Genomic DNA, 26,491 nt, shown 5'->3' with positions numbered 1-26,491 from the left:
AGTATGAAGAGGTTCACCCATTGATTCCATTATTGTGTCCCAGGGCTTGGCTACATTGGCACTTTACAGCGCTGCAACTTTCGCGCTCAGGGGTGTGAAAAAACACCCCCCTGAGCGCTGCAAGATGCAGCGCTGTAAAGTGTCAGTGTAATCAGGACAGCAGCGCTGGGAGCGCGGCTCCCAACACTGCACACTACACCCATAAGGGATGTGGTTTACAAGCAGCACTGGGAGACCTCTCTCCCAGCGCTGCGGTTCTGACTACACTCACACTTCACAGCGCTGCCGGGGCAGCACTTTGAAATTTCTAATGTAGCCATACCCTGACTTCACTCTGGGATGTATAAACCCCAGAGCACACAATCTGATAAGACCCCATGATCTAATGGTTTCCCATTCAAGTAAGTACAATGGCACCACAACAAAGTGCCCTCACTTTCTGAAGAGAAGAAAATTCAAACACAAAAAGACTGATCAATGCAGTTATAGCTGTGAATCTGAAATGTACCAAGTTAAAATGCCTCACGTGAGCTCAGCTATTCCACATAAATCCATGCCTTAATAGTAGCCACATAGTAACCAACTGTTGGGGCCTGTGGGAACATTCATTTTTAATAATTAACTTTGGTGCTTGGAAATTGCCAATAGTTTTGTCACATTAACATAGAACCCTATGCAAAAACAAACCCTGGGTACAAGCCAGGGCATGTTAGGCAGGGCCATCCCTAGACATTTTGGTGTCCTGTGCAGCCCCCCCGTGGGGGTGGGGAGGGCGGCTGGCCCCAGGCCTCTGCAGGAGGGGCAGGAGGGAAACCACCCCCCAGTACAAGCCAGTGGAGGAGGTTGGGGCTGGGTCACTCCACTTCCCACCATCCAATGATTGCAGGGCAGCCCCAACCCTGCACTCACAGAGCAACAGGAAGTGGAGTGACCCGACTCCAGCCTGCTCCACTCTGCTCCCCTGGCTCTCAGCCTTGGGGGGGAACGGGGAACTGCCCCCCAGCACTCACCAGTAGGGCAGCTGGGAGCTGGCGGAGCGGAACAGGCTGGGGTCGGGTCACTCCACTTCTCGCTGCCCAGTGAGAACAGACAGCACCCGAGTCCTGCTGCAGTCCCCTAGGATGTAGCTCATGGGAAGGGATGGAGCTGGGGCGGGGCTGGGGCAGAGCAGAGGTGGGAAGAGGCAGTGCGGGGACTTTGGGGAAGAGGCGTAGCAGAGCCGGCCAGGGGATCAGGCTGGTTGCTGGAGCAGCATGCAGCTGCGTAAGGCACCAAAGGGCACAAGGAAATTTGGGGCAATTTGGTGCCCCAAATTTCCTGGTGCTCTACACAGCTGCATAGTTTGCGTATGGATAAGGACGGCCTTGATGTTAGGGTTTAAACCTCACTACTAAAGCAGAGTTCCAGAATCCAGCTTGGTCACTCTGTTGTAGCTCTAGCATTCTCCTCACATTGTATCACAATAACTTACAGACAAGAGAGATTAGAGACAAGTGCTTTAACAACGTCAAAATAGTGCCACACCACCACACACTTAGGACTTGTCTACACTTGAAACACTACAGGGCACAGCTGCAGCTGCGTTGCTTTAGCGCTTCAGCGTACACACTACCTACACTCCCGTTGGCATAGGTGATCCACCTCCCCAAGAGGCAGTAGCTAGGACAATGGAACAATTCTTCTACACAGGGGCTTGGTTCAGCATAACTACCTCACTCATTGGTGTGAAAAATCCACACCCTTGAGCGACATAGCCAGGTCAAGCTAATCTTCTAGTGTAGACCAACCCTCAGGTGTACTCGTGCACTGCAACCCTTGAGTTAAATCATCTGAATAAAGAAGGGATGAGTAGAGAAAGGGTATGGACGGAGACCAACACCCTCAGAGTTTCACAGGTTTCGGGTCTGACTACACTCCATTCCAGGGGTCTGACTTGCTGCACCAGCAGACACATCCAAGCCAGCTTTGATCTAGCTATATCAAAGTGAGCTCAAGTAAGAGCAGCAGTGAAGTGGCAGCAGCATGGACATCAGCCCAGAACATACCCAGGATCCTGGGTGGACTTGTACAGCCCATGTTGTGGTATGTGCTGCTAGGGTTTTGTTACTACTGTTCCTCAAGCTAGTTTTGCACTAGCTCGCTCGAATATGTCTACATATGCCCCCCCACACCCCCACCCTGGCTGCAGTTCAGACATACTCTTAGTGAACAAGATTGCTACCAAAATCCACACGGTACAGCCAATGGGGATGTGCAACAGTGAAAATAACCCCAAAGAAGGAACACATTTCCTCTAATGAGAGTATATTTGTGGTTGTCAGTTCTGTGACCTAAATACAGCTGAAGCAGTAAGACTTTAAATGCCAGAGTTTAGCCATTCAACCTGAAGTCTGACACCTCTTAAAGCCGTTCTGAGCTTATGCAGATGAGTCTTTCAGACTGCACTGCACTGCTGAGCAGTTAGTTTTAGGAAACCACCCAAATCCCCTGCTATTCAGAACTGGAGAAAAACAGTTCTGTTCTCATGCTCCCTCTACAGGCTTTGCAGAAGCCACTGATATGCTTCCAGAGCCACATGGGCCCCAATGATATTGATGCACGAAAGAAGAGCTATGATCATTTGAAGTGCCACTAGAAACAATGTTTATCACGTCTTATTACACCTTCTTCATTCTTTCATGCTGCCAGTCATGACGACATCGGGATGCCTCACAATTTAAAAGTGAGAATACAAATTACAAAATCTGCTTATGTGACTAGTTCAGTAAACCATGACTGCCCCTCTTCTGCTACACAAAGGGTCGTCCATCTTAGTGATTAGTCAAAAGCCTGATTGAACAAGCAAGCTGTACATCATTACCCTTTAGGCAGGTAAACTGGTATGGACCAAGTGAGCAGATTCAGCATGTAAGGACTGATTTATCAAGAATGCCCTGCCACCAGACCTGAAAGGTGAAGCCTCGGAAACCACTTTCAAAAGTGCCCAGCAAATCAACCACTGAGATGGGATTTGGGGAAACAGTCACTCTCTACAACAGATTTTTATTTCCAGGGACCCAGTTACATTAGTGGGCTGTCCCCCAAGACCAAATTAAAACCTGGTTCAGCAGAGTCTGTTCAAACAAGCCCAAATCAAGTTTTGAAAATGCAACAGGGTTGTGTTACAGTCATATAAAGTCCAGAAGATTTAGTATCACTTAAACAGGCAAGACCTATATTGAGGAACTACTACATTGTAACTGGACCAGGGAAAACTTCTAACATAAACATTCAGATTCCCCAGCTGTAAAATGAGGATAATGATCCTGACACCCTTTGTAAAGAGCTTTGAGATCTACAGATGAGAAGCACTATAGAAGAGCTAAGTTAGAGCGTAAGCTTTTTGGGGCAACGACCATCTTTTTGTTATGTCTGTACAGCACCCAGCACAATGGGGCCCTGGTCCATGACTGGGGCTCCTAGGTGCTCCATTAAAACAAATAATATATTTATATACACTTAAGAGCGTCTTTAAGGGATGCAGTATTGACATTTTGCTGCATGAGTCTGGAAGTCAGGACTTCTGGGCTCTAGTCCCAGATCTTCCCCTGCGTGATCCTGGATGAAGTCATTTTATTTATCTGAGAATATGATTCCCATTTTACTTAATCACCTCATAAGGCAATTGTAGAGGGAGCTATACAGTGCTCAGAGATCCTGAGAAGAGTAACTAATTCAAACCCAAATATGGCAAAGTAATCTTAAAGAAATGAGTGGATTAAAACTATAGCTCAGCTTTTTAACTTGCTGTCTGTTCTCCTATACACGATTCTTCAATAGGCCTTTTATTGTCCTCGGATATTGTGTCCTTGGACATAAGACCAACAGCAGGTTCATCATAATAATAATAAAAAAAAGAGCTCAACTGACCCATACAAGTTCTCTGTAGCAAACTTATCAACAAGGCTGAAATTTGCTCAGCAAACAAGGTCATTTTATATATGCCAGGGGCAGGGAGCGGGAACGGTTAAATGTACCCCTCCCTCACAAAATAATTTTAAAACCAGAAAGCTCAAGCTACTGTTAAGATCTTAAGTAGGGATTTGAACCACAGCAATGAAACTTTAATACTTTAAAATGCATGAGGTATTGAAAAAAATGATCATTTTCCTCTCAGATTAAATAGTTAAGATTTGGTTTAGGACATAAACTAAAGTTTTTCCTAATGTGTGCTTAATATCGGTGCATACACCCATATTTAGGCACCTAAATAAGTGGCCTGATTTTCCGAGTTTCCAAGCACCCAAAACTTCACGGAGAGCTGCAAGTGACTATGGAAATTAAGACATTTATTTAGCTGTCTAAATATTGATACATACCTTACTTCAGAAAACCAAATCTGAAAAGTCTGATCAGTGTGTGGGCCCATAAAAGGAAAGCTGAAGTCATACTATGATGCACAGTTATCTACTGTTGGGTAAGTAAATTCATTTTGAATAAGCGAAGTGAAAGCAGATAGCAGTCCTGCAGAAATTAAGCCCCATTTTTCACCAACTTCAACAGAAGGTAAGAAAGAGTTCCATTTAAGAAGGGGTGTGAATACTCCCTGGAGCATTGCATGAGCCAGTTTTTAAAGAGATTTACTAGCTGCTGCAGTGACACATTTTATACGACTCAGACTCACTTTCTATTTCAGTGCTCTACATTATTAGATGCTTTAATGATGTCCACAAAAAGCTACACAATTCACTCTGGGTGACACTTCTAGACTCTCCATCCCCCATGCCCTGAACATCATGTTCTACAAGGGGACAGAGCTGTGACTACCTGATTTTGATGGCAGGCACAACTGGTACGGCATGCAGTGAGACTTGACAACGGCGCAGGCTCTCCAAGCAATTTGAATAAACTCTGCTAGTCGAGCAGACAGCTAATCTGTCATCTCCATCTCATTTGCTCCCACAACATTTAGGCACACCAAGTGCAATTTCTTACTCCCACACACCAAGTCAGATTGCCCTCCCCCAAAGAGTACGGATGTCAAGATGAAACATCCAGACTTTCACAGCACACACGGGCCCCTGATGGCTTTTTATGGAGAACTCAGAGCATAGATTCGCTCAGAATATTTAGATGTAGTATCTCTTATAATGAGGGACTGAAGCCGGATTGAGGCTGGGCCTTGAAGGAGTTATTTGCTTAATGAATCCCCTGTACAAATTCTCTAATCTCACAGCAACCTTTTAAATTAGGTATTTATCTCCCCATTTTACAAATGGCGAAAGTGAGGTACAACAGGTCTTAAGTAACTTGCTCAAGGTCACAGGAGTCCAATGATAGACAGCATTAGGGCTTGGCTACACACAGAACTATTCCCAAATACCTGTGTGTGTGGATGCTCTTAACCTGGCATAAGCCTGCCTTTTTCTTGTTTAGCTTAACCCACCGAGGGAACTGGTCTCAACCCTCTACCCCACACACATGGTTGAGCAATCCTGGCTACAGGGCAGTAAAAACTACAGTGCCTATATCCAGAGTAATTTACAGTCAGTTCACTAACACGCATTCAGTGTTGATGTAAAAACACACTTTTGGCAATGAAGACAAAGCCCCATTCTGTGCTAGTCAAAAAAAAAAACAGGCGACAAACATAAATGAACATGCCCCCCTACAAGACAGTTTTGCCTCATAGCAAACACCTGTTTGCCTGTTCTATGCCTGCATCACAGATATTCCTTCAGCACAAAACCAACTGTGAACAAGTTTACTACTTACAACAAAACTGAGGGAAGGGACTGGAGGACAAAACCAAAATACAAAGTGGCCTGGAGGAATTAGAGCAGCAGGAAGCAGGTTCAGTGCCAACAGACAGATATGTGCAAGCCAGGTAATTCAGACCAGGGAAGCCTTACTTAATTTACTGGGTCAATGCGTTCAAAAAGTCATTTAAAACAGAGCTGTAAGTCACACTTCACTGAGCAAGATTTACCTCGAGTTGTCCCAAAGAGGGTATGGGATTGGTGCAGGGGAGGGGTGTCCAGGCGAGGATTTCTAGCTTAAAGGGGCACCCTATGAAAAACTGTAAACACCTTAGATATTAATCCCGTATCAGCAGACCCTGCCAGCTTCCTCATTCACTCCTTTCTTGTAGCCAGTGAGTTCAATAGCTCGCTGTAATGCCATGTCTTTTAGATCCTCGTTGTCTTACAATGAGGCAGTTTTGATCCAGTGCATAAGGCACCAGAAGAAGCATCAGGATCAGGATGCTGGTAAAATGGAGACAGTGCTTACTCACCTTTGTAAGGAGCTTTGAGACAAGCGCAATAAAAGTACTGGTAAAACATGTGAGAATGCAAACACTTTCTACAGACTTGTCTACAATTCCAGCAGTGCAACTGCACCACCGTAGCACTTAGCGAAGGTGCTACCTACACTGACTGGAATGCTTCTCCCATTGACGGAGCACTGTCTACACCAGGGTTTAGGTCAATATAACTATATTGCTCAGGGGTGTGGATTTTCCATTTATACCAACATAAATTGGTAGTCTAGAGCAAGCCTCAGAAATTCCTACCACACCCTCGGTTTTAAATTTCTTCCTGATAGAATCTGGTGATTCCTCTGAGTACCTCAAGGCCTAATAAGAGAGGGGAATTCTAATTCCACCAGTCCTACCATCTCCCGTGTGATTCATTCCAGTCTGATGAGATTGCCAGTGTCAAGAATCCATCTATGACCTGGACTGGACTAATTAAGCACAAAATACTGAAATATGTGCAATGAAAAGCCACTGAAGTGAAGAGCCAGGCTTAATTAGACAGCATCTCCAAATCCCAGCTCTACAGCCAAATCTGACAGGTGGACTAGATGGACACTCACTGCGCAGAAACCCTGTTTCACTTCCAGCAAAGCATTTCTACATCAGTGGAGGTACAAAGCATACCTGCCAGATCCTGTCTACAACAACAGAACTGCTTTGTTAAGGGATCATTTTATACCATAGTAATTCTCCAACCATAGCAACACATCTTAGACTTCCATGTAGGCAGATCAAACAATATAATTTTACTAATCATCCAATCTTTATCATGGTTATAATACAGCCCTGAAAGGTAACTTGGGCCCATCTACTCTGGCAAGACCGTACAGTTGTAACTAGACTGAGTGGAACGTTGTGCTATAATATAATCCAAACCCCCATCATTGCAGAGCAACTCTTACTCAGGCCATGGTATATTACGTTGGTGCAATGTAGTGTACAATGGCTAACTGCATTGGTGCTGCTGCGCCACTAGCACTGCTAGCGCAGACACACTAAGCCAATAGGAGTGAGCTCTCCCATAGGCTTAATTACTCCAGTCCCTGAGAGTGACGGTAGCTCTCCTACCAACACAGCACTGTCCACACCTGCGCTTAGGTCGGTGTAACTTTCATCACTCAGAGAGGTAGCTTATTCACACCCCTGAGAGCTTGTCTACGCTGCGAAGTTGTCGACAAAACCTTTGTCTTTCACAGGTACTTGAAGTCCCCCTCCGCAAAAGACAAAAGTTTTGCTGACGTAAGTGGCAGTGTGAACACGGCTTTGTCAACAGGAGCGGTCCATAAAAGCTAGAGCTGAAATTGGGAAAAGTAGGAAATCCAACAGTCCTATGTTGAGGTTACAGTAGCATATTAGCCACAGCTGGGAGCAGCTCACGTCAAGCCGCAGGTTCTTTATATCTAAGTACTTACATGCTCCCATCAATTTAGTCTGAGAATAGTAAAGGGGGAAACACGCGAGTGCAAGATTTTGCAGCTCATGTTTTTCAACAGCAGGTTCCTTCAATCCATCCAAACGGATCATGAATTTTAAAAGACTAACACAGCTACTACTCTGAAACCATGAATTTTAAGCAATCCACAAGGAGGAGCTTGCTACCATCACCAATCAAAACTGTTTCCATTAACTTCCTTACTCTATGCTTCTCCACTTGCAAAGTAGTTTATGTCCTTGTAAAACCAAGAAAATGTGCCAGCCCAAGCACAAAAGACTTGTACCATGCCAATTCATAATGAAAAACAATGATATTTTACTTGCCAGACAGATGATTGTCAGCCCTTTACTATGCTGATTCATAATGAAACACAATGATATTTTACTTGCCCGTCAAAATAATATCACTCACCTTGGATGAGTGGGAGAGTAAAAGTTTGCAAAGCAATCTTATCACTTTCAGTCCGCAAGCTGAAATCTAACCATGTTGCTAAGACACCATCTGTGCTGAATTCACACAATGTTTGAACAACACTCTGCTAGAAAGGTGCAAATATGATTTCCCTGGCCAGTATAAATAAAGTCAAACGGGGATTTACAATATGGCTCATTGCAGTTCAGCCCTGTTGATACTAGCCAACAAAAGTGTTCGCCTCTTTCTATCCTGAAATATTTTTCAAAACAGGTCTGGCTAGCACACTTGGAATTGAGCATAGATGGGGCTCAATAAACATCACTCCTTTTTAAATGAAGTTTTCAGAGTCTCCAAATAAAAAATTTAGACAGTCTGGTCTAAACTATGATAAGAAAACAAAGACAACGCTCTAATTATTTGTCACTCAGAGTAACAACAGGAAATTGAAGTAATCCAGGGCCTATGTTTTACCATCAAAAATTTCTTAACAGATTCAGCCTTCCAAAAGACAAAGGACCCATTGGAAGTGGGAGGCAGTGGGAAGACACGGGGTGAGAGTGGGGGGGAAAAAAAACAGTCTGTGAACCATTGTAAGGAGACAGCAAACAATGTATCTTTTTAAAACATGTTCAGGAGCCCTCATGCCAACTGCTAAAAAAAAAAAAGAGTGATAAACCAGTTATACAGTGAGTAGCCAGGGACAGTAGCTTTGTTTCCAAGAGAATATGACTCCAGCTCAGAGAGACAGAAAGGATGTAAAGAATGAATGGAAACAGGACCTCAGAAACTAAGGGTAAGTCTACACTGCAATAAAAGCCCTGAAACACTGAATCTCAGAGCCTGAGCCATTGACTTTGGGTTCGTAGGGATCAGGCTACATGGCTAAAAGTAGCAATGCAAGCGTTCGGGTCAGGCAGGAAGGGGATTAGCTGGTTCTTCTCTTTGGGCTTGTCAACACTTACTCAGGTGCAGCAGTACAGCTGCGCTGCTGTAGCGTGTCTGGTGAAGGCATTCTAATCCGATGGAGAGAGCTCTCCCATCGACTTAATAATGCCATCTCTGCAAGAGGCAGAAGCTCTCCCACAGACATAGCGCTGTCTAAATGGGGAGTTAAGGTTGGCATAACTAGGCTGCTCAGGGGTGTGGATTATTCACACCCCTGAGCAATGTAGTTATATTGAAGAAAGTATGTAGTGTAGACCAAACCGAAGCCTCTGAAACGGCAGAGGATTAAAATGTGAACCAGACACTGGCTTTACTCTTTTTTAAATACACATGCGCATGAACTATTGCTCATTAAATATGAGAAACTATTAGAATTGGATACAGTCAGGCAGAATGCTACATACAGACTTCTTACAGACAAACCCCCGCCCTTACTACCACAGGGTCTCTTGAGCAGAGTTAGTCAAAAGCATTGCATTATGTATTGCTTTTGGGATATGTGCAAAAGTCAGCCTGCTGTCAGTGAATCCATCCACTCAAATGTTGTAAGTGTAAGCTCAGCAATATTTACCAAGTGCTGCTCTTGGGCAGACATGCAACCATTTAAAAACAACAACACTAGTGATTAGCCGCGTTTAATCATGAATCAGGGTGAAGACCTCAAGACTGAATCCTCCTTGCATTGTCTCATGCAAACATCCAATCCACAGATTTATATTTAACTAGCCCACATTACCAGGGGCAAACCACATACACAGAATATCCACACTTTCAGAGTCTGGATTTTTATTTTTCCCCTAAAAACTTGCACTTAGGTTTGTTTAAAAGCTTTCTAGCCATTTAAGTTCAGAAGGGACTTCAGAATACCAGAGTTTAGCCTGGTGCACTGATGCCTGTAGACAGGCAGACTGAAACAAACGTCATGCTCTCCACTTCAGAGAGGTGTTATTGTTGAAGTCAAATTTAATCTAGCATTCAATTGCTAACATTGTTAACCATTTCAGAATAGGTCCCTGTATCAAAAACATCCAACCCCCTTCTCCCCAAAACGACTGGAAGCCCTGGGACACCACAGTAATGAACAAGGCATAACACTATCAGGAATGCGCCACGATTTTGATAGGGCATTGCTCAGAAATAAGGCTGCAGGTTTTGAATATAGAATGTTTCAGTCAACTGATTATCTTGATTACTCTGATACACTCGTTCCTGTCATTAAAAATTAGGGATAGAGTGGCTATCTAAGAAATACTTGACTTCAGAATGTAGTTTGAGGTCTCTGACGCTTGATCCAGCAACTCGATTTTTTTTTTTTAAGTATCCCTTGAGATTTACAATGATAAAATATAACTAAGAGGCCAAGTAAATTAGACAAAATTGCGATTCATGGAAAATCTTTCAGGATTAGTCAAAAGCCTCCTGATAGATTGCTACCATGTTTGCTAATCTCCACCCAGTATAAGGAATATTACTCTATATTCTCTAGAGCAGCGATGGGCAACCATCAGGGTAATCTAATCCACTGACAGGCCACGAGACAGTTTGTTTACATTGACTGTCCGCAAGCCTGGCCATGCGCAGCTCCCAGGGGCCACAGTTTGCTGTTCCCAGCCAATGGGAGCTGCGGGAAGCGGGGGCCCGCGGGCTGCCCATAACTGCTCTAGAGTTTACTCGACTTTAAAATGCCATGCACACCAGTAGCACTACATACATTTTCCAAGTAATAAAGTAAGTACTGCTCATGCTAATTAGTGGGAAAGTTAGAAATTTCTAGCAGCATTAGGCCAGGTCTACTCTACAAACTTACATTAGTATAACTATATTGCTCAGGAGCAGAGCTGAAGCGAGGCAATCGCACCGAGCCCTGCACTTTGGGGGGCCCTACGCATCGATAAAATCATGAGGAGGCAGGCGGGGAGATAAGGCAGGAGGGCAAGCAGGATGAGGAGGCCAACAGGGAGGCGAGCAGCAGGTGGGCACGAGTAGCTCCCCATCGGACCCTCTCCTTCCCCCCAGCACCTCCTGCCCGCCAGCGGGCCCCGCTGATCAGTGCCTCCCCCTCAGCACCTATTGCCTGCCACGGATCAGATGTTTCGTGGCATCAGGAGGCGCGGGGGGGGNCCCAGCGCACCGCGTTCCCGCTCCTCCACCTACCTCCCAGTGCTTCCCACCACCAAACAGCTGTTTGGTGGCACTTAGGACTTTCCAAGAGGGAGGAGGGAGGCAGGGACGCAGCACACTCAGGGGAGAAGGCGGAGAAGAGGCGGGGCTGGGGGGAGACTGGGCGGGGTTGGGAGTCGGCACCGCTAAACTCGGCACCTATGTCCCGGGCCCTGAACCTCCCTAAGGACGGCCCTGCCTGGCCACCGCCAAACAGCAAGCCCCGTGAGGCTGGGGAAGGAACGGGAATGTGGCATGCTCAGGGGAGCAGGTGGGGAAGAGGCGGGGCTGGGGGGGGGGAGCACTCCCTGGCAGATTAGAAGTGCTAAACTCGGCACCTATGTCCCGGGCCCTGAACCTCCCTAAGGACGGCCCTGCTCAGGAGTGTGAAAAATCCACACCCCTGCGCGAGGTAGTTATACTGACCTAACCCCTGGGGTAGACAGCACTATATCAATGGGAAAGCTTCTCCGTCAACATAGCTACTATCTCTCATGGAGGAAAGTGCTGCAGCTGCACCACTGCAGCTTTTTAAGCGTAGACTTGCCCTTTGATATTTACATCATGAATGCAGGAAAGTTTTTGAAACATATCCCATATAAATGTGACTCTGAGTAGCTACAACTAGGCCATAAAATACTCAAAATACAGCGCAATGAACTGGCAGGGAACTCCACCCTCTTGTTAAAGGTTTTGCTGCTATAGAAACTCTGATTAAACGTGCAATGCCATGAATCACTACCTGAAACAGAGGTGCGCCTCAGTGAACAAGGAAGGGCCTGAGTGACTGAACAATAGCATTGTTTTATGCATATCAGATCTTAAATCAAATGTTCCCCCATACAAGCTCTCCCAAGAAACGAGTGTAGTAAAGCAGGGTTGTAGGGGAACTCTCTTGCAGAAAAGCAATGGAGTCTAGCACCTTAATTAGTTTTTGATATCTAACACCCAACCCAGGAACAAAAGTGCCTAAAGTCACATGCACCTAAGACAATAATGCAGGAAGAGTAAACAACGGGAGTAAATTTCTGTTTGCAAGCACAGTCACTTGGATTGCTAGATCTATAAGGCACTCTCTCAAACCAACTCCTCTGCCGCCTAGCAGCAGCCAGCACACACAGACACCATTATATTAGGGTGACCATATGTCCTGTCTTTAAAAGGACAGTCCCATTTTTGGGGACTTTTTCTTATATAGGTGCCTATTACCCGCCACCCCTGTCCCGTTTTTTCACAGTTGCTATCTGGTAACCCTACATTATATTGATGGGAAACTAGGAGGTCTAGGTTGCTACAGAAACACCACTACTAGCAGGGGCGGCTCCAGGCACCAGCGCAGCAAGCACGTGCTGGGGGCGGCCTGCCGCTCGCCATGAGGCAGCAACCAGGCTGGCTTCGGTGGCATGCCTGCGGGAGGTCCGCTGGTCCTGCAGTTTCGGCGGCGGTTATGCCGAAGGCGCAGGACCAGCAGACCTCCTGCAGAAACACTGCCAAATCTGTGTTACCAGCGGACCTCCCGCAGGCATGCCACTGAAAACCGCCTGACTGCCATGCTTGGGGCAGCAAAATACACAGAGCCGCCCTTGACTACTAGCACCAAGTGTCAACACATCACAATTTCTCTTTCCTACTTAATTCAGGCCATGTCTACACTAGAAAGTTTCACTGTCAGAATCTTTGCTGATACTTAGCTGCCAACATTGCTATGGTGATACAGCACACGTGTACTTTGCTGCTTTTTCCAGTGCCACGCATCCTCATCATAAGAAGCTGTGTCAGCAAAAGACATTGCGCTCTGTTGGCAGGCATTCCAGCATCCGCCACACCACTGTATGCAAAATTGCCTTGAGGGTCAGCAGTGCTTTACTACAGGCATGTCTTCAGTGACCATTTGCAATCAAATACGTCTGCTAGTTAATAATTTCCACAACTGCAAACATTAGAAACAGAATTTATAAATTAAAACTGAATGATTTTCAATACCTGGTACTAATTATCTTTCCTTTCATACACTGGAAGCCTTTCTGCAGCTATAGTTCAGCCCTGCATGGAGATTAAATTATCAAACAGAAAAAAATAAATTAATACAATCTAAACATTTAAGGGTCCTTTACTCAGAGGTGAAAGTAACTTACAGGACTTACTGGTACTGCTGGAGTCCTGAGGGGGGCGTGGCCTCATCCAGAAGAGGCGGGGCCTCAAGCGGAGGAGATGGGGCCTCTCAAAATTTAAAGGCTCTGGGGCACCATCTGTGTCTTGGAGCCTTTAAATCAACCAGGGACTCCCAGCTGAAGAGATGGCTGGGAGCCCCCAGGGGCTCAGGGACAAATTAAAGCGCCCGGGGCTCCGGCTACCACGGGGAACTCCAAGCTTTGCCGGGCTGGGGCCAGGATTTAAAGGGACCGGAACTCCTGCCACTGCAGGGAGCCCCGAGCCCTTTAAATCCCAGAAACAGCCTGGCCGCTGGAGCCTCTGCCGGGATTTAAAGAGCTCTGGGCTGCCCGCAGCTGCGGGGAGCTCTGAGCCCTTCAAATCCCCACCACGAAAGCCAGTGCGGTCCGGCACGGCATACTGGCTCTTGCCGGTACGCTGGACCGGACCGGTTTACTTTCACCTCTGCCTTTACTGCCATGAATCAGTCTGTAAGAGCTTTGAGCAAAGATCCTTTCCCACCCTGCTAACTGCCAACACAGAACTGCAGACCGGTAACTTTCCAACTCCATTTTGCCATGCCATTGGGCCAAAAGATCCACAGACCACAATACACTTTGGTCCCCCTGATGCTCAGCATGGACCAATCAAGCAAGGCAAGAGGTGGAGAGGCAGCACTCACCAAAACTTGCCAGAACAGTAGCAGCAAAGTGGGTTTTAAAAAAGGGTTTAATTTTTCCAGAGACTAATGCTCTCAAAACAGAATAAATCCTTCAAAGGAGATCATCCACAATTCATTTACTAGTTAGAAATGTTAACATAGCCAGTGTTTATGCTAGAATCTTTGTTCTCTCTACCTATGTTCATCTTAAATGTTTCAATTTGAGGGGCAGGGAAAGAGATGAAATTTCTCTGCGGGTTTTTTTTCTTTTCACACGGAGATGTTAAGATTGTGCAATAAAAGTTTCACTTTGCAAGAATGTCGCTATAATTAATGAAAACCTAACGGTAAACATGTTCCCATCACGGTATGTCTCATATAGAAAGCCTCCCCACGGCAGAGACTGAAACTATTAAACGAAGATATGTATCATGACACGGAAAGGATGATCCAAGAGAAGTAGAAAAACCAAGAACGAAACCTGACCAAATATTTAAACTGGAGAATACTAAGAAATATTTTAGAACTAAATACACGGTTATTTCAAGTTTCACAGGGATTTAAGACTTAGAATGTTAACCACTGACATTGTAAAAGCCCATGATACATACACAGTTTTATTTTCTATTCCAGCGTAAAGGCTCCAACTGAGACTGCACAGCACCTAGACGTCGGGGCTCAAATATATACAGGCAGCTACTCTCTTAAGACAGGACAAGAGAGGATACAAAGGCATGGGGCAAAGCGACTTGCCTCGTGTCACAGGGTATGTCAGCATCAGAACTATTAATAGAATGTAGGCCTAAGGGAGCCTACAGCGTTCTTTTACTTTACTTTCCAAATCTGTGATGTGTTTGCAAAGATTATTTCCTTCCTTATGACAAGTGACACGTAACAGTCAGCATGGATTTGTTAAAAACAAATTGTGTCAAACCAACTCGATAACTTTCTTTGACAGGGTAATGTCACGGAGTGTGGGGGAGACAAGGCCCTGCGCCCCCGGCTTCCTGCGATTCACTACGACTCTCAGACAGCCAGTAAAACAGAAGGTTTATTTAGACGACAGGAGCACAGTCCAGGACAGGTCTTGCCGGTACAGACAACAGGACCCCCTTTAGTTAGGTCCATCTGGGGGCCCCAGGGAGGCCACAGCCCTGTTGGTCAGGGCGTCCCTTTTTATTTTCCAGCCAGCTCCAAACCTGAAAACTCCCTTCAGCCCTCTCCTTTCTGGCCTTTTTTTCCAGCTCCTCCCCCAGCCTTTGTGTCCTTTGTCCAGTTTCGCTAGACAGAGGTGTTACCTGGCCTCTAACCCCCCCTCCTGGGTTCTCAGGTTACATGCTCAGGTATCCTCCCTTCCCCAATGCAGGCAGTCCCAGCAAAACTCCCCTGCAACAATCCCAGGTTAATACATCCCACTCAGCATTCAAACAACACATCAAGAACATTCCCACTTCGTCACATGGTACAGCCTTGTGGATAGAGGGTAGCGGTAATCGTGGATATATCTTTGAGATAGTAAAGCTTCTTGATACTGTGTCTTGCATTTGACTTTCTCATAAACAAACTAGAGGAAATGCAATCTAGATTGGAGCTACTATTTAAGTGTGGGTGCAATACGACGTTTGGAAAACTGTTCCCAATGAGTGTTTATCAGTGAGTTCACTAGTCATGCTGGAAGGGCATTTAATGGGCGTGTCCCGCCAGGATCGGTTTCTGCATTCCAGTTTCTGTTGTCAATATCGTCAATCAATGATTTTTAGATATCGGTACAGAGAGTGCACTTTATAAAATTTGCATTAAGATACCAGACTGGAGGGGTTCAAGTTGTTGGAGGATAGGATTATAATTAAAAATGACTGGACAAAACTGGAGAAATAGTCTGAAGTAAATAGAATGAAATTCAATAAGGACAAATTGCAAAAGTCCTCCATTTTAGGAAGGAACAATCAGTTGCACCACATACAAAATGGCGAAACTGACTGCCCAGGAAGGAGCACTTGCGAAAGGTGATCTGCGTGTCTAGCGGACCAGGAGCTAAATATTGACATGTCAACGTTGTACACTGTTGCAAAAAAGCAACATCATTCTGGGATGTATTGCAGAGACATGAGACAGTAAATTCTCTTCTGCTCCACTCCACGCTGTTAGACCTCTAACTCCCAGTTGCAGCGGCGCCAATTTTCAGGAAGGACGTGGACAAATTGCGAAAGAGTCCTAGGAAGAGCAACAAAAAATGATTATGACGCTATTGAGGGAAGATTGAAAAAAATTGGGTTTGTTCAGTCTGGAAAAGAGAAGACCAATGGAGGGGGAAATAACAGTTTTCAAGTATGTAAAGGTTTTTCCCTAACGGAAGGGAGGAAAAACTTAGTTTTTTCTTAACTCTGAGATAGGACAAAGAAGGATGGGCTTTAAATTGCAGCAAGGCGGGTTGTAGGGTGACATTAGGAAAAACTTCCTAACTGTCAGGGTGAATTAAGCACTGCCGAACAGAATTGCCTGAGAGTGTTGTGGGAATTCTCCATTCGTTGGAGATTTTTAAGAGCAGGTGGACAAACACCTGTTCAGGATGTGTAGTCCGGGCGCGGCATACCTCAAGAATGTGCTGTGTCGGAGTCTTCATTTATTCACTCTAAGGGGTTTTTGCGTGCCGGTAAGACATTTTAACGTTTTTAGAAGGTCTCTTTCTATAAGTCTATAATATTTATCTAAATTGTCGTTGTATGTAAAGTAAACAAGGTTTTTAAAATGTTTAAGAAGCTTCACTTAAAATTAAAATGCAGAGCCCCCCAGACCAGTGGCCAGGACCTGGGCAGTGTGAATGCCACTGAAAATCAGCTAGTGTGCCGCCTCCAGTACGCGTGCCATAGGTTGCCTATGCCTGGTCTAGATAATACTTAGCCCTGCCACGAGTGCAGGGGACTGGACTAGATGACCTCTCGAGGTCCCTTCCAGTTCTATGATTCTATGATTCACTTTCTATAACCAATGACTGGATTGCGCTCATAGGATCTTTTTCAAGGTATCTTAAAAAGCCGACTAAATATGTCACAGTGATGAAATTCACTGCTTTGTCTATCTTAGTAGTTATTGAAGTCCACCAGATATGTTCTGTATAAGCCACATATTCTTCACAGGGAAGTGGATCCTTCAATATTCCAGAATAGCTGTCAGTCTTCACTAAATGCAGTATAAAAAGAGGCCGTCAGGACTGAGATATCAGATATGTACTACCAATGAATGAGCTAATTTTTCCACTTCCTCTTGATACTAATTATCCTGCATATTCAGCAAAAATAAGTAAGTACATATCAGACAAAAGTAACAGAATAGCACTTCTAAAGTTAATGATAAATTTACTGCAAATCCTGGACTCAGGCCATAAAGAGCAATCAGATTGAGTTAGCAAGTATGAACTTCCCCCAAAGTAAGTCTGCTAACATTATGCGTTTCGGCCTTTGCTGCCACTCCAGCACAAAGTGCAGAAAGTTAATAAAAAAGCCAGTGGCCTGAAGCCACAGCTAATTTCAAAACTCTACTGTAAAACACAGCTGCCAAGGAAAACATTACATACATAGCTCATTGGGTAATTCCACAAAGAAAGCCTGATATTACATATCTAAGGCCTCAATGAACCCACAAGAGTGTTCAGGAATCATGATTAAACACGCCAGCTACACTGGCTTCCTCACCATTTCGCTGGCCAATATGCATTGGACCACAATATGCCAGAACCATGTTTGAAACATGTTTCAGCATCTTTTAAAAATATATTTCTAACATGACTGTGACAGTCTTTATCCCTATGTTCATCCTTTTTACAAAACTATAGTGATTTTGTATAAAGTATGCCTTGTGAGGTATCATTTCAAACCTCATAATATGCTGACCATTATTGTCCTGATAAAATATGTGGGTCAACATTGCATGTAAAGTTATAAAACTCTACTGTATAACACTGCTGAGACATGCTTCAAATTTAGAAAAGCAGCCACAAACCAGTTCCTCAGAGACAAAAGGCAAACTGGCATTTCAGCCAAGTGTCAACAAAAATGGACTATCACCTGGTTAAGCAGCCATTCTCTGGAGGAAAAAGGGTGAGAGTGAGAAATGTACATGTTGGCAAAAAACAGCTGCAAGTTTCCAGTCCCACAGACTTTCCATCACCTGAACCCCAGATAGAGATGATTCTCAAAGAAGAGAATTGCTATAAGGGGAGGAAACTCCCTAGATCATCCATCCCTTCATCTGTACTCACGGCACAGACGACACTTGAAAGACAAAGGAAGCATCACTGAACTGGGGAAGGATTCTGGCTGAAAGAGCTAGACAGTAAGCCTGCTAGAACATGTGGTGAGAGACCCCCTTTTGCTTTAAATTCACTTAGCTTATTAAGTTTGGTATTATTTTGCATTTTACCTTTCATTTCTTTGTAACCAATTCTGATGTTTATGCCTCATTACTTGTAATCACTTAAAATCTATCTTCCTGTAGTTAATAAACTTGTTTTATCTAATCCAGTTTGTTTGAACTGAAGCATTTGGGAAACTTCATTTGGAATAATAAGATCTGTGAATATCATTTTCTATTAATTAAATGATGGACGTGATATGAGCCTGCATTGCAAGGAGGGGCTGGGCAGTATAAGATGCACATTGCTGGGGGAAAAGTCTGGGACTGGGAGTTTGCTGTTGTTGCCCTGCTGGCCATAGTGACTTACAGGCTGAAGGTTATGTGTGGGCAGACCAGGAGTGGTAGCTTTCACAGCAAAGCTGCGTAAAAGGCAACACAGCTGTTCCAGATTGTATCCTGGGTAATGTCACAATGATGTGATCCTGTCAACATGGCTGGCCAAACAATGAGCCTGATTTTACCACCACTGTCACTGATGGGACTAGAATAAGGCCCACCTTAGAAAAAGGATTTAAACACTAATTTGGCTCACAGCCCAGTATACATGAAGCTTAGGAGACCCAGAAGAATGTGGCACCTCTCATGTAGAAAAAAAAGATGTGTTTCTATTTCATTCAACTATTATTTCTTTTGGCTCTGTGCAAGAATCCCTTACAAGGAAGTGAAACCAAAGTGACTAACAGGATCTTTTTCACTTCTGAATCTTTCTGTGGAACACTTAATTAAACACAGTTTACAGGAGATAAAATGTGCTAACATCTATGATAGTGAGAGAACAACCCTGCTTGCAGAAGCCAGCTGGCCCATTAAGCGTATTCCAGAAATCATCATCCTGTTATAGGTCCCAGCTGGAAATGACAGTACATCTAAAATGCAAGGCCATTCATACTTCTGCATCCCTATACTGAAACAGTGAATAGTAATCAAGATTATGTGGCCACATCCATACTTTCAGTGTAGCCATGTTAGCAGCACAGCTTTAAAAAACAAGTTCATAGTTCAGGCAAAAAATGATTTAACGCTCTACCCAGACAGCAAAGAACAGTTCTAGCCTTGAAAAATAATGTTTCTCCGATCAATTTTTTACTGGTGTTATCTCCACCAAAGCCACAAAAAAATGTTCTTCCCTATAACTATACCAGCCAACCCTCAGCGTAACAAAGCTTATACCAGCAAAACACTAACTGTAGCTTTTCCAGTACAGCTTACACTGGTTTGGAGAGTAAAATAAGCTATTCCAGCAAAAGCACTTTGATGTCAGTATAATTGAGTCTACACTAGGGCTTTTACTGATACAATTCTTTGGTTTTTGTTTTCAATTATCACACTTCTAACATGTTGCTATACAGCACTAGCAAAGCTTCCCAGTGCAGACCTGCTCTGACTTTCATGGAGTTGTTCCTGATTTATATCAGCAAAAGGGAGAGGAGAATCAGACACAAAAGGTAAAAATGGATTAGGAGCCTGGGTCCCATTTCAAAAGTGAATTAGGCACTTAAGAGCCTAAGGCTTGGTCTACACTACCAATTTATGTCAGTATAACTACGCTGCTCAGGGGTGTGGAAAAGAGTGATGTGCTATACCCCAGCATAGGCAGTGCTGTCAACGGGAGGGCCTCTCCTGTCAACATAGCTACCACCTCTCAGAGAGGTGGAGCACCTACGCTGATGGCAGAAGCTCCCCTCTCAGCATAGGCAGTGTCTTCACTAAGCTGTACTGCAGTGCATCTGCACCACCGCAGCGCTCTTAGGGCTTGTCTACACTGGCACTTTACAGTGCTGCAACTTTCTCGTTCAGGGGAGAGAAAAAACACCCCCCTGAGCGCAGCAAGTTTCAGCACTCTAATGTGCCAATATAGACAATGCACCAGCAGCAGCGCTGTCACGTTACCAGTGTAGACAAGCCCTAAGCGTACACAAGCACTTGGTCTCACTGAAAGCCAATGAGGCTGTTCGGTAAACAATTCTTTACTGTGTTTCATAATCAGCACATCAAAGGCACAAATACAAAAGAATGAAGTTAGCAAACTATTTACCCAGCCGTTTCTCCCCCACATTATGGTAGACAGCCAAGTGGTTTTCAAAAAAACAGCAATACATTGGGTTCCTGTTTGCAAAAAAGGAATTGTTTTCACTCCTGTCATCCCCTTCACATCTTTGCCACTGACGTTTTCTATCATTTCACATAAATATACCATTCAGCTAAGAGATGAAGCATGTTCCTTAAACTGATAACATCAGGGGACAATTAGTTTCTCTAATGTGGTTTGGAAAGGGCTTGAAGTCATCTGTAAATAGATTCAAATAAGCATTATTGTGTCAACAAAAGCAGCAGAGAATCCTGTGGCACCTTATAGACTAACAGACGTTTTGGATCATGAGCTTTCGTGGGTGAATACCCACTTCATCAGATGAATGTAGTGGAAATTTCCAGGGGCAGGTATATATATGCTAGCAAGCAAGCTTTCACCGGGGACAAAAGGTGCCGATCACCTTGGTATCCTAGCCCCAAGCGGGTCAAATTAAAGTCAACAGAAAGTCTGTGTGCAGAACAGCATCTTTCAATTTAAAAGTATCGTGAAAAATAATCAAAAGTGTAGGGCTGGAAAAGACCTCAAGAGGTCATCTAGTCCATCCCCACTTAAAAAGGCAGGATTAAATATCCCTAAACCATCTCTGACAGGTGTTTGTCTAACCTGTTCTTTAGAACCAGCAATGACCAGGATTCCACAACCTCTCTAGGTAACTTGTTCCAGTGCTTATCTGTCCTTAGAGTTTTTAAGATTTTCCTAACATCTAACTTAAACTTCCCTTGTTGCAAACTTCGCTGATTACTTCTTTGCTGGTTTCTTTAAAGCTGGGTAAGCATCCATGACATAGACCCAGTAGAAAAGCAGCTCCTGATTTGGATGGGGCTGCAGTAACAATAGGTCATACCGGCCATATCACTTGGCTGGCAAGCTTGCTTCCCCATCCTGGTCCCAAGCATTCCTTTGCCTATTTACTCAGTCGCTTGTAAATTAATCCTCAGATACCAGGAACCAAGATAGCACAGTGGCTTAATGCACAGGACAGTCAGAAAATCTGGGTTCTCTCTTTCCCAGTTCCCCATCAGCTGCCTAATCTCTACCTCAGCTTTTTGGGGGAATATTTCCATGCCCCACAGGCATGGAGCAATTTATGCACATTTTTAAAACACTCCGAGATCATCCAATTGAAGGCATTATGGAAATCCCAAATGTTGTACATCTACATATTTTTTTAATATGCTGAAGCCCGAGAAGCCTCTTGAGAGGGCAGCACAAAGGATTCAGACAGCAAGTTTGTGAGTAGCTGATTTAAAGAGTACTATCCGAAAAGAGTTAAAAAACACCTGCATCAGAACCAATCATAGAGGTGCGACTGCTGATCTGCCTATTCACTGACTGACGAATGTGTGATTCCCCCAGTGTGCAGAAAAGAACTGGAACTAGCTCTCATCACAGAACACTGTCAAATCAGCAGAACTACTAATTAACTGATAAAAATAGACATCTGAAAAAAAGCTTTTTTCTTTACACAAAGCCAAGCACTGAGCTGCTGCAGCCCTACAGCATTCCGTTTTCCAAGCGCTCTAAAACTCACCCACAAAAGAACCTTCTCAAAGCCACAAAAAACACACGAGGTACAGAACTGTCAGAACCTCTCTCACCACAAAGAGAAATTAGGGCCCCGATCCTATCAAATGCTGAGTACCTCTAACTAAGTACCCTGTACTACACAGACTTCAGTGGGATCAGCAAGCACTCAGCACCTCACAGGATGAGGCCCTTAATCTCCATGAGCCATATTCAGTTTCCTAATTCATAGGACCTTCCTCTCATTGTGAACCAGTCCCTACCTATCATTTTGCTTGAAATAGATGCTTGCATACATTATCCATGTGCCCACAGGGGTGGGCAACAGCTCGCTTAGCACATGGCAGCACTTATGTCAATGACAATGAACTGCAATATCTGAACAACTTTCATCACCACATGGGTTTTCCTTGAGCACTTTTATGCTTATTGAATGAGTTGTTATAGCTAGTGAATAATAATCACTGACAAACGCCTGAAGCAACTTCAATATGTCCTATTTTTTTTGATTTTATACATATATATATAAATGCCTAAATGTGTCTAAAGCAATCAAGATTGATCAAAATACAAGTGGCTTGTTTCAATACAAATTATTTGGCTTCTGAGATTATCATCAAAATAAACTGAAGATCAAATTAACCAGTGATTGAATGAAGTGGAAGGCTGTGTAATCACAGATTACTGATCCAGCAGCAGGGAAACAAGGATGCAATCACATTTTCCACATCTGCGTCAATCCCTCCACACGGATCTACATTCCCACTAATGTTAGCCTCCTTTCCCCAGCCCTCTCAAGAAAGACTCAAGTCTGCTCCAGGGCTCACAGCAAATAAACTGGCTATGTCTTGATGGGGAAAATGTGTATTCTTTTTAATCATATTAGCTCACCGTGATAGCTTGCATTTTAACAAGGCTTTTCTAACAAGCTCGAAGCTACGTTAGACAGACATTTCAGCCTGAGAGGGGGCAGCTTAAGCAACTTTGAATGTGTTAAGAAAGCCCTGTTAAGGCCTTCTCTACACAGGAAAGTTTTTTTGGTATAACCCAAGGTGTGCGTTTCAACCAGTCTAGTGATATTAGTATAACTGTGCCATGTAGACACACTTATTCTGGTATAAGAGTGCTTTTGTCAGTTTCAACTCTTGCTTTGGAAGGGGGTTGAGATAAACCAAAAAAAATAACACCTCTCTTATACTAGAATATAAGAAGTATATTGAGGGGATAAGGAGGTGTTATATCAGTTTAGCTGTAACAGTGTAACCAATGAAACTTTCCCATGTAGCCTGCATTTTGGGGCTTGTCTATCACCTGCCACATCCAGCTAACTAAACTCAGTTAACAAGACTGAGAAATACCCATCCCCCTTTCTGTTCATCAAGACAGGGCCCCAGGAAGCTTTGCCCTTCACCACCCACTCCAAACAAACTAGAGTATATAAAGATCTACCAGTGATTAAGTCTCTGATGTTTATATTTTTAAAAGGTGAATTCAACATTTAAAATCCATGAGCTGTCTATTTTAGGAGGTTTCTGTTCACTTTCTAGAAGAGAATTAAGAATCACTTCCTCCTCTATATTTTGTTGGAGGGTTTGTTTGTTTTTTAAATGGCTGTATCTCCACATTTCTGTAAATATTTGCACAGCTGCTTTCATACCAATCAAAATAAACATTTACACTAAAAAGATAAAGTTTGAGAAAGGGAATATTTTTAAGACCTTCAATGTGGGGACTAGGAAGTGAGGTTTTTTACCCAATAAAGCTTATGCCCAAAAAAATCTGTCAGTCTTTAAGGTGCCACTGGACTCCTTGCTGTTAATGTACAGACTGATCATGAGTGCCCCTGTCCCTTTCTGGGCACTACTAGAATACTTCATACCAATGCAAGCTCATTAATACTTTTTCAACTAACATGGCAAGTCTACATATAGGCACTTCAAGGTCTCACCCTCCTCCACTTGGACAAATACAATACAAGGCACTAGTGTTAAATAATTCAGTTACATAGATAAACAATAACGGGAAAGGGAAATTTAGTTGGAAGTGAGGAAACTGTGCATTTCAAATGAGAGCTGAAACAAGAGAGAGCAGATCAAGCAAATAGATACGAGAAGGCTCTTCCAAACAGCAAAGTTGCACATACAGGCCTTGGCTACACTGGCACTTTACAGCGCTGCAACTTTCTCGCTCAGTGGTGTGAAAAAACACCCCCCTGAGCGCAGCAAGTTACAGCGCTGCAAAGCGCCAGTGTAAACACTGCTCCAGCACTGGTATCGGGGCTCCCAGCGCTGCAAGCTAATCCCCACGGGGAGGTGGAGTACCTGCAGCGCTGGGAGAGCTCTCTCTCAGCACTGGCGCTGTGAACACACTCGCACTTCAAAGCGCTGCTGCAGGAGCGCTCCCGCAGCAGTGCTGTATGGCTGCAAGTGTAGCCAAACCCACAATCTTGCGGAGAAGGCTCTTGCATGAATGCAGGAAACTAGACTAGATAACTCCTTGAGGTCTCTTCCAGTTCTGCAATTCTATGAGGACACTAAAATCAGTGGGGTCATAGACGTTTCGGAAAAGAATTACTAGCACAGTTTAGCCTCCAAATCCGTACAGAGTACGACCCCGGTGCTTCAACGCATAAACAACGTCCATAGCAGTCACAGTCTTCCGCTTCGCATGCTCGGTGTAAGTAACGGCATCTCGGATCACATTCTCCAGAAACACTTTCAGCACCCCGCGAGTCTCCTCGTAAATGAGACCTGAAATACGCTTCACTCCCCCACGACGAGCCAAACAACGAATAGCGGGTTTCGTAATACCCTGGACGTTATCCCTCAACACCTTCCTATGGCGCTTAGCGCCTCCTTTTCCGAGACCCTTGCCTCCCTTACCACGACCAGACATATTCACTAGAGTTACAGAGAAAGTCATACCAGGGGTCATACCAGGGTAGTTAAAACTGTACAACTTGTGTGTCTAGTCAAGGCCGAAGTGTTTCAAAAGAACAGGGAAGCTCAGCAATAAAAGCCTTGACCAAGATTTTTTTTTTTTAATGGGGTGCATAATGTTGGGGGCTCTTGAACCTATATTCACAGGCACTTTGGTGGCCTGGTTTTCAAGAAGCACCAAGCAGCTCCCAACTGAAGCTAGGCGCTGCTGGATGTGCAGCATGATTGAAAAACGGGCTACTTAGTTAAGTGCTGAAATACTAATTTAGAGTTTAGGCACCCGTGTCTGAATTTTTCCATACTGACTCTAAACAACCGGATAAGGTTCTCTCCCAGCCTGGCACTGAGGAACTTGGAAAGAGAGGCACAACTGCCCAAAACTTTGGCAACACCACAAATTCTCTCCCTCCACCCCCTTGTTCCATGGTGTTGTTTACTAGAAAAGAGGTTAGCATGTTAGAAAGGGAAGGCTGAAGCTTGCTGGTTTAGAGAAGCAGTATATGCCATCCCTCAAAAGCCACGAACATCCAACTCGCCACAACAGCCAGGAGATAACCCATCTCCACATGCAGTGCAGTGAAAAGCAGTGGGATAGGGCAACATGAGAGGGGCTTTGGTCCCCGGATTTTGTCTTGGTATGGAGTTAGATATTATCCATTAAGTAAAGAAAGCCCTGGAGATAAAAAGGCAGCTAGGGAAGAGAAGGGCAGAGGGGTGAAGTGGGGAAGACAGAAAAGGTGTCCGCATGTGAAACAAGCAAGGTGGGAGAATCACAGCAGAGAGTGGGGGAGCAGTTGGGATGCTTGGGGCGGGGAAGAGAGGCAAAAGGGGGCAGAGGAGAGCCAGCCCCAGACAAAAAGGGGTAAATGGAGGTCAAGGGGGGCAGCCCCAGGCAAAAAGAGACTGAGGGACAGGGGTTGGTCATAAAATGGGAAAGGGGGGGCAGGAGGCTGAGGGGCCAGGCCATAGGATGGGGAAGGGTCTCAGGGGGCTGAGGGAGTGGGAGCCATCCCCAGGCTGTAAGTTGGGGAAGGGTCCAGAGGGTGTGTGGAGCTAGCCTCAGGAGGAGGGAAGAGGAAGAGGAAGGGTCGGGGGTGGGGCAGAAGGCTGAGGTCGGGCCATAGGATGGGGAAACGTCTGGAGGGAGCAGCGAGGGATTGGGAGGGTCTCGGGGGGCAGAGGGGCCGGGCCATAGGTTGGGGAAAGGTCTCGGCGGGGGGCAGAGGGAGTGGGGTATGGCGGTGAGGAAGGGTCTTGGGGAGCAGAGGGAGGGGGGATAGGGCAGAGGGAGGGGAGATAGGGCAGAGGGAGGGGGAGGATCTCGGGGGCAGAGGGAGGGGAGATAGGGCAGAGGGAGGGGGAGGATCTCGGGGGCAGAGGGAGGGGAGATAGGGCATAAGGACGAAGAGGATCTCAGGGGGCAGAAGAAGGGGGGACAGAGCAGAGGGAGGGAGAGGAT

General features: G+C 44.8%; 2 protein-coding genes across 5 annotated transcripts in view; both read right to left on the bottom strand.

Annotated features, from left to right (window-relative positions):
• PHACTR4 (phosphatase and actin regulator 4) overlaps positions 1 to 26,491 on the bottom strand; it is a 126,835-nt gene that overhangs the window by 67,992 nt on the left and 32,352 nt on the right. The gene's annotated exons all lie outside the window — the stretch shown is intronic.
• LOC116837963 (histone H4-like) lies at positions 24,646 to 25,030 on the bottom strand. The gene has a single exon (XM_032802909.2). The coding sequence runs from the start codon at positions 25,025 to 25,027 to the stop codon at positions 24,677 to 24,679; it is 351 nt and encodes a 116-aa protein (XP_032658800.1). The 5' UTR covers positions 25,028 to 25,030; the 3' UTR covers positions 24,646 to 24,676.

Source organism: Chelonoidis abingdonii, chromosome 25 (assembly GCF_003597395.2).
Source record: "Chelonoidis abingdonii isolate Lonesome George chromosome 25, CheloAbing_2.0, whole genome shotgun sequence".
Lineage (NCBI taxonomy): Eukaryota > Metazoa > Chordata > Testudines > Testudinidae > Chelonoidis > Chelonoidis abingdonii.
The sequence above is the reverse complement of the archived record's forward strand: the minus strand, read 5'-3'. Positions and strand labels throughout refer to the sequence as shown.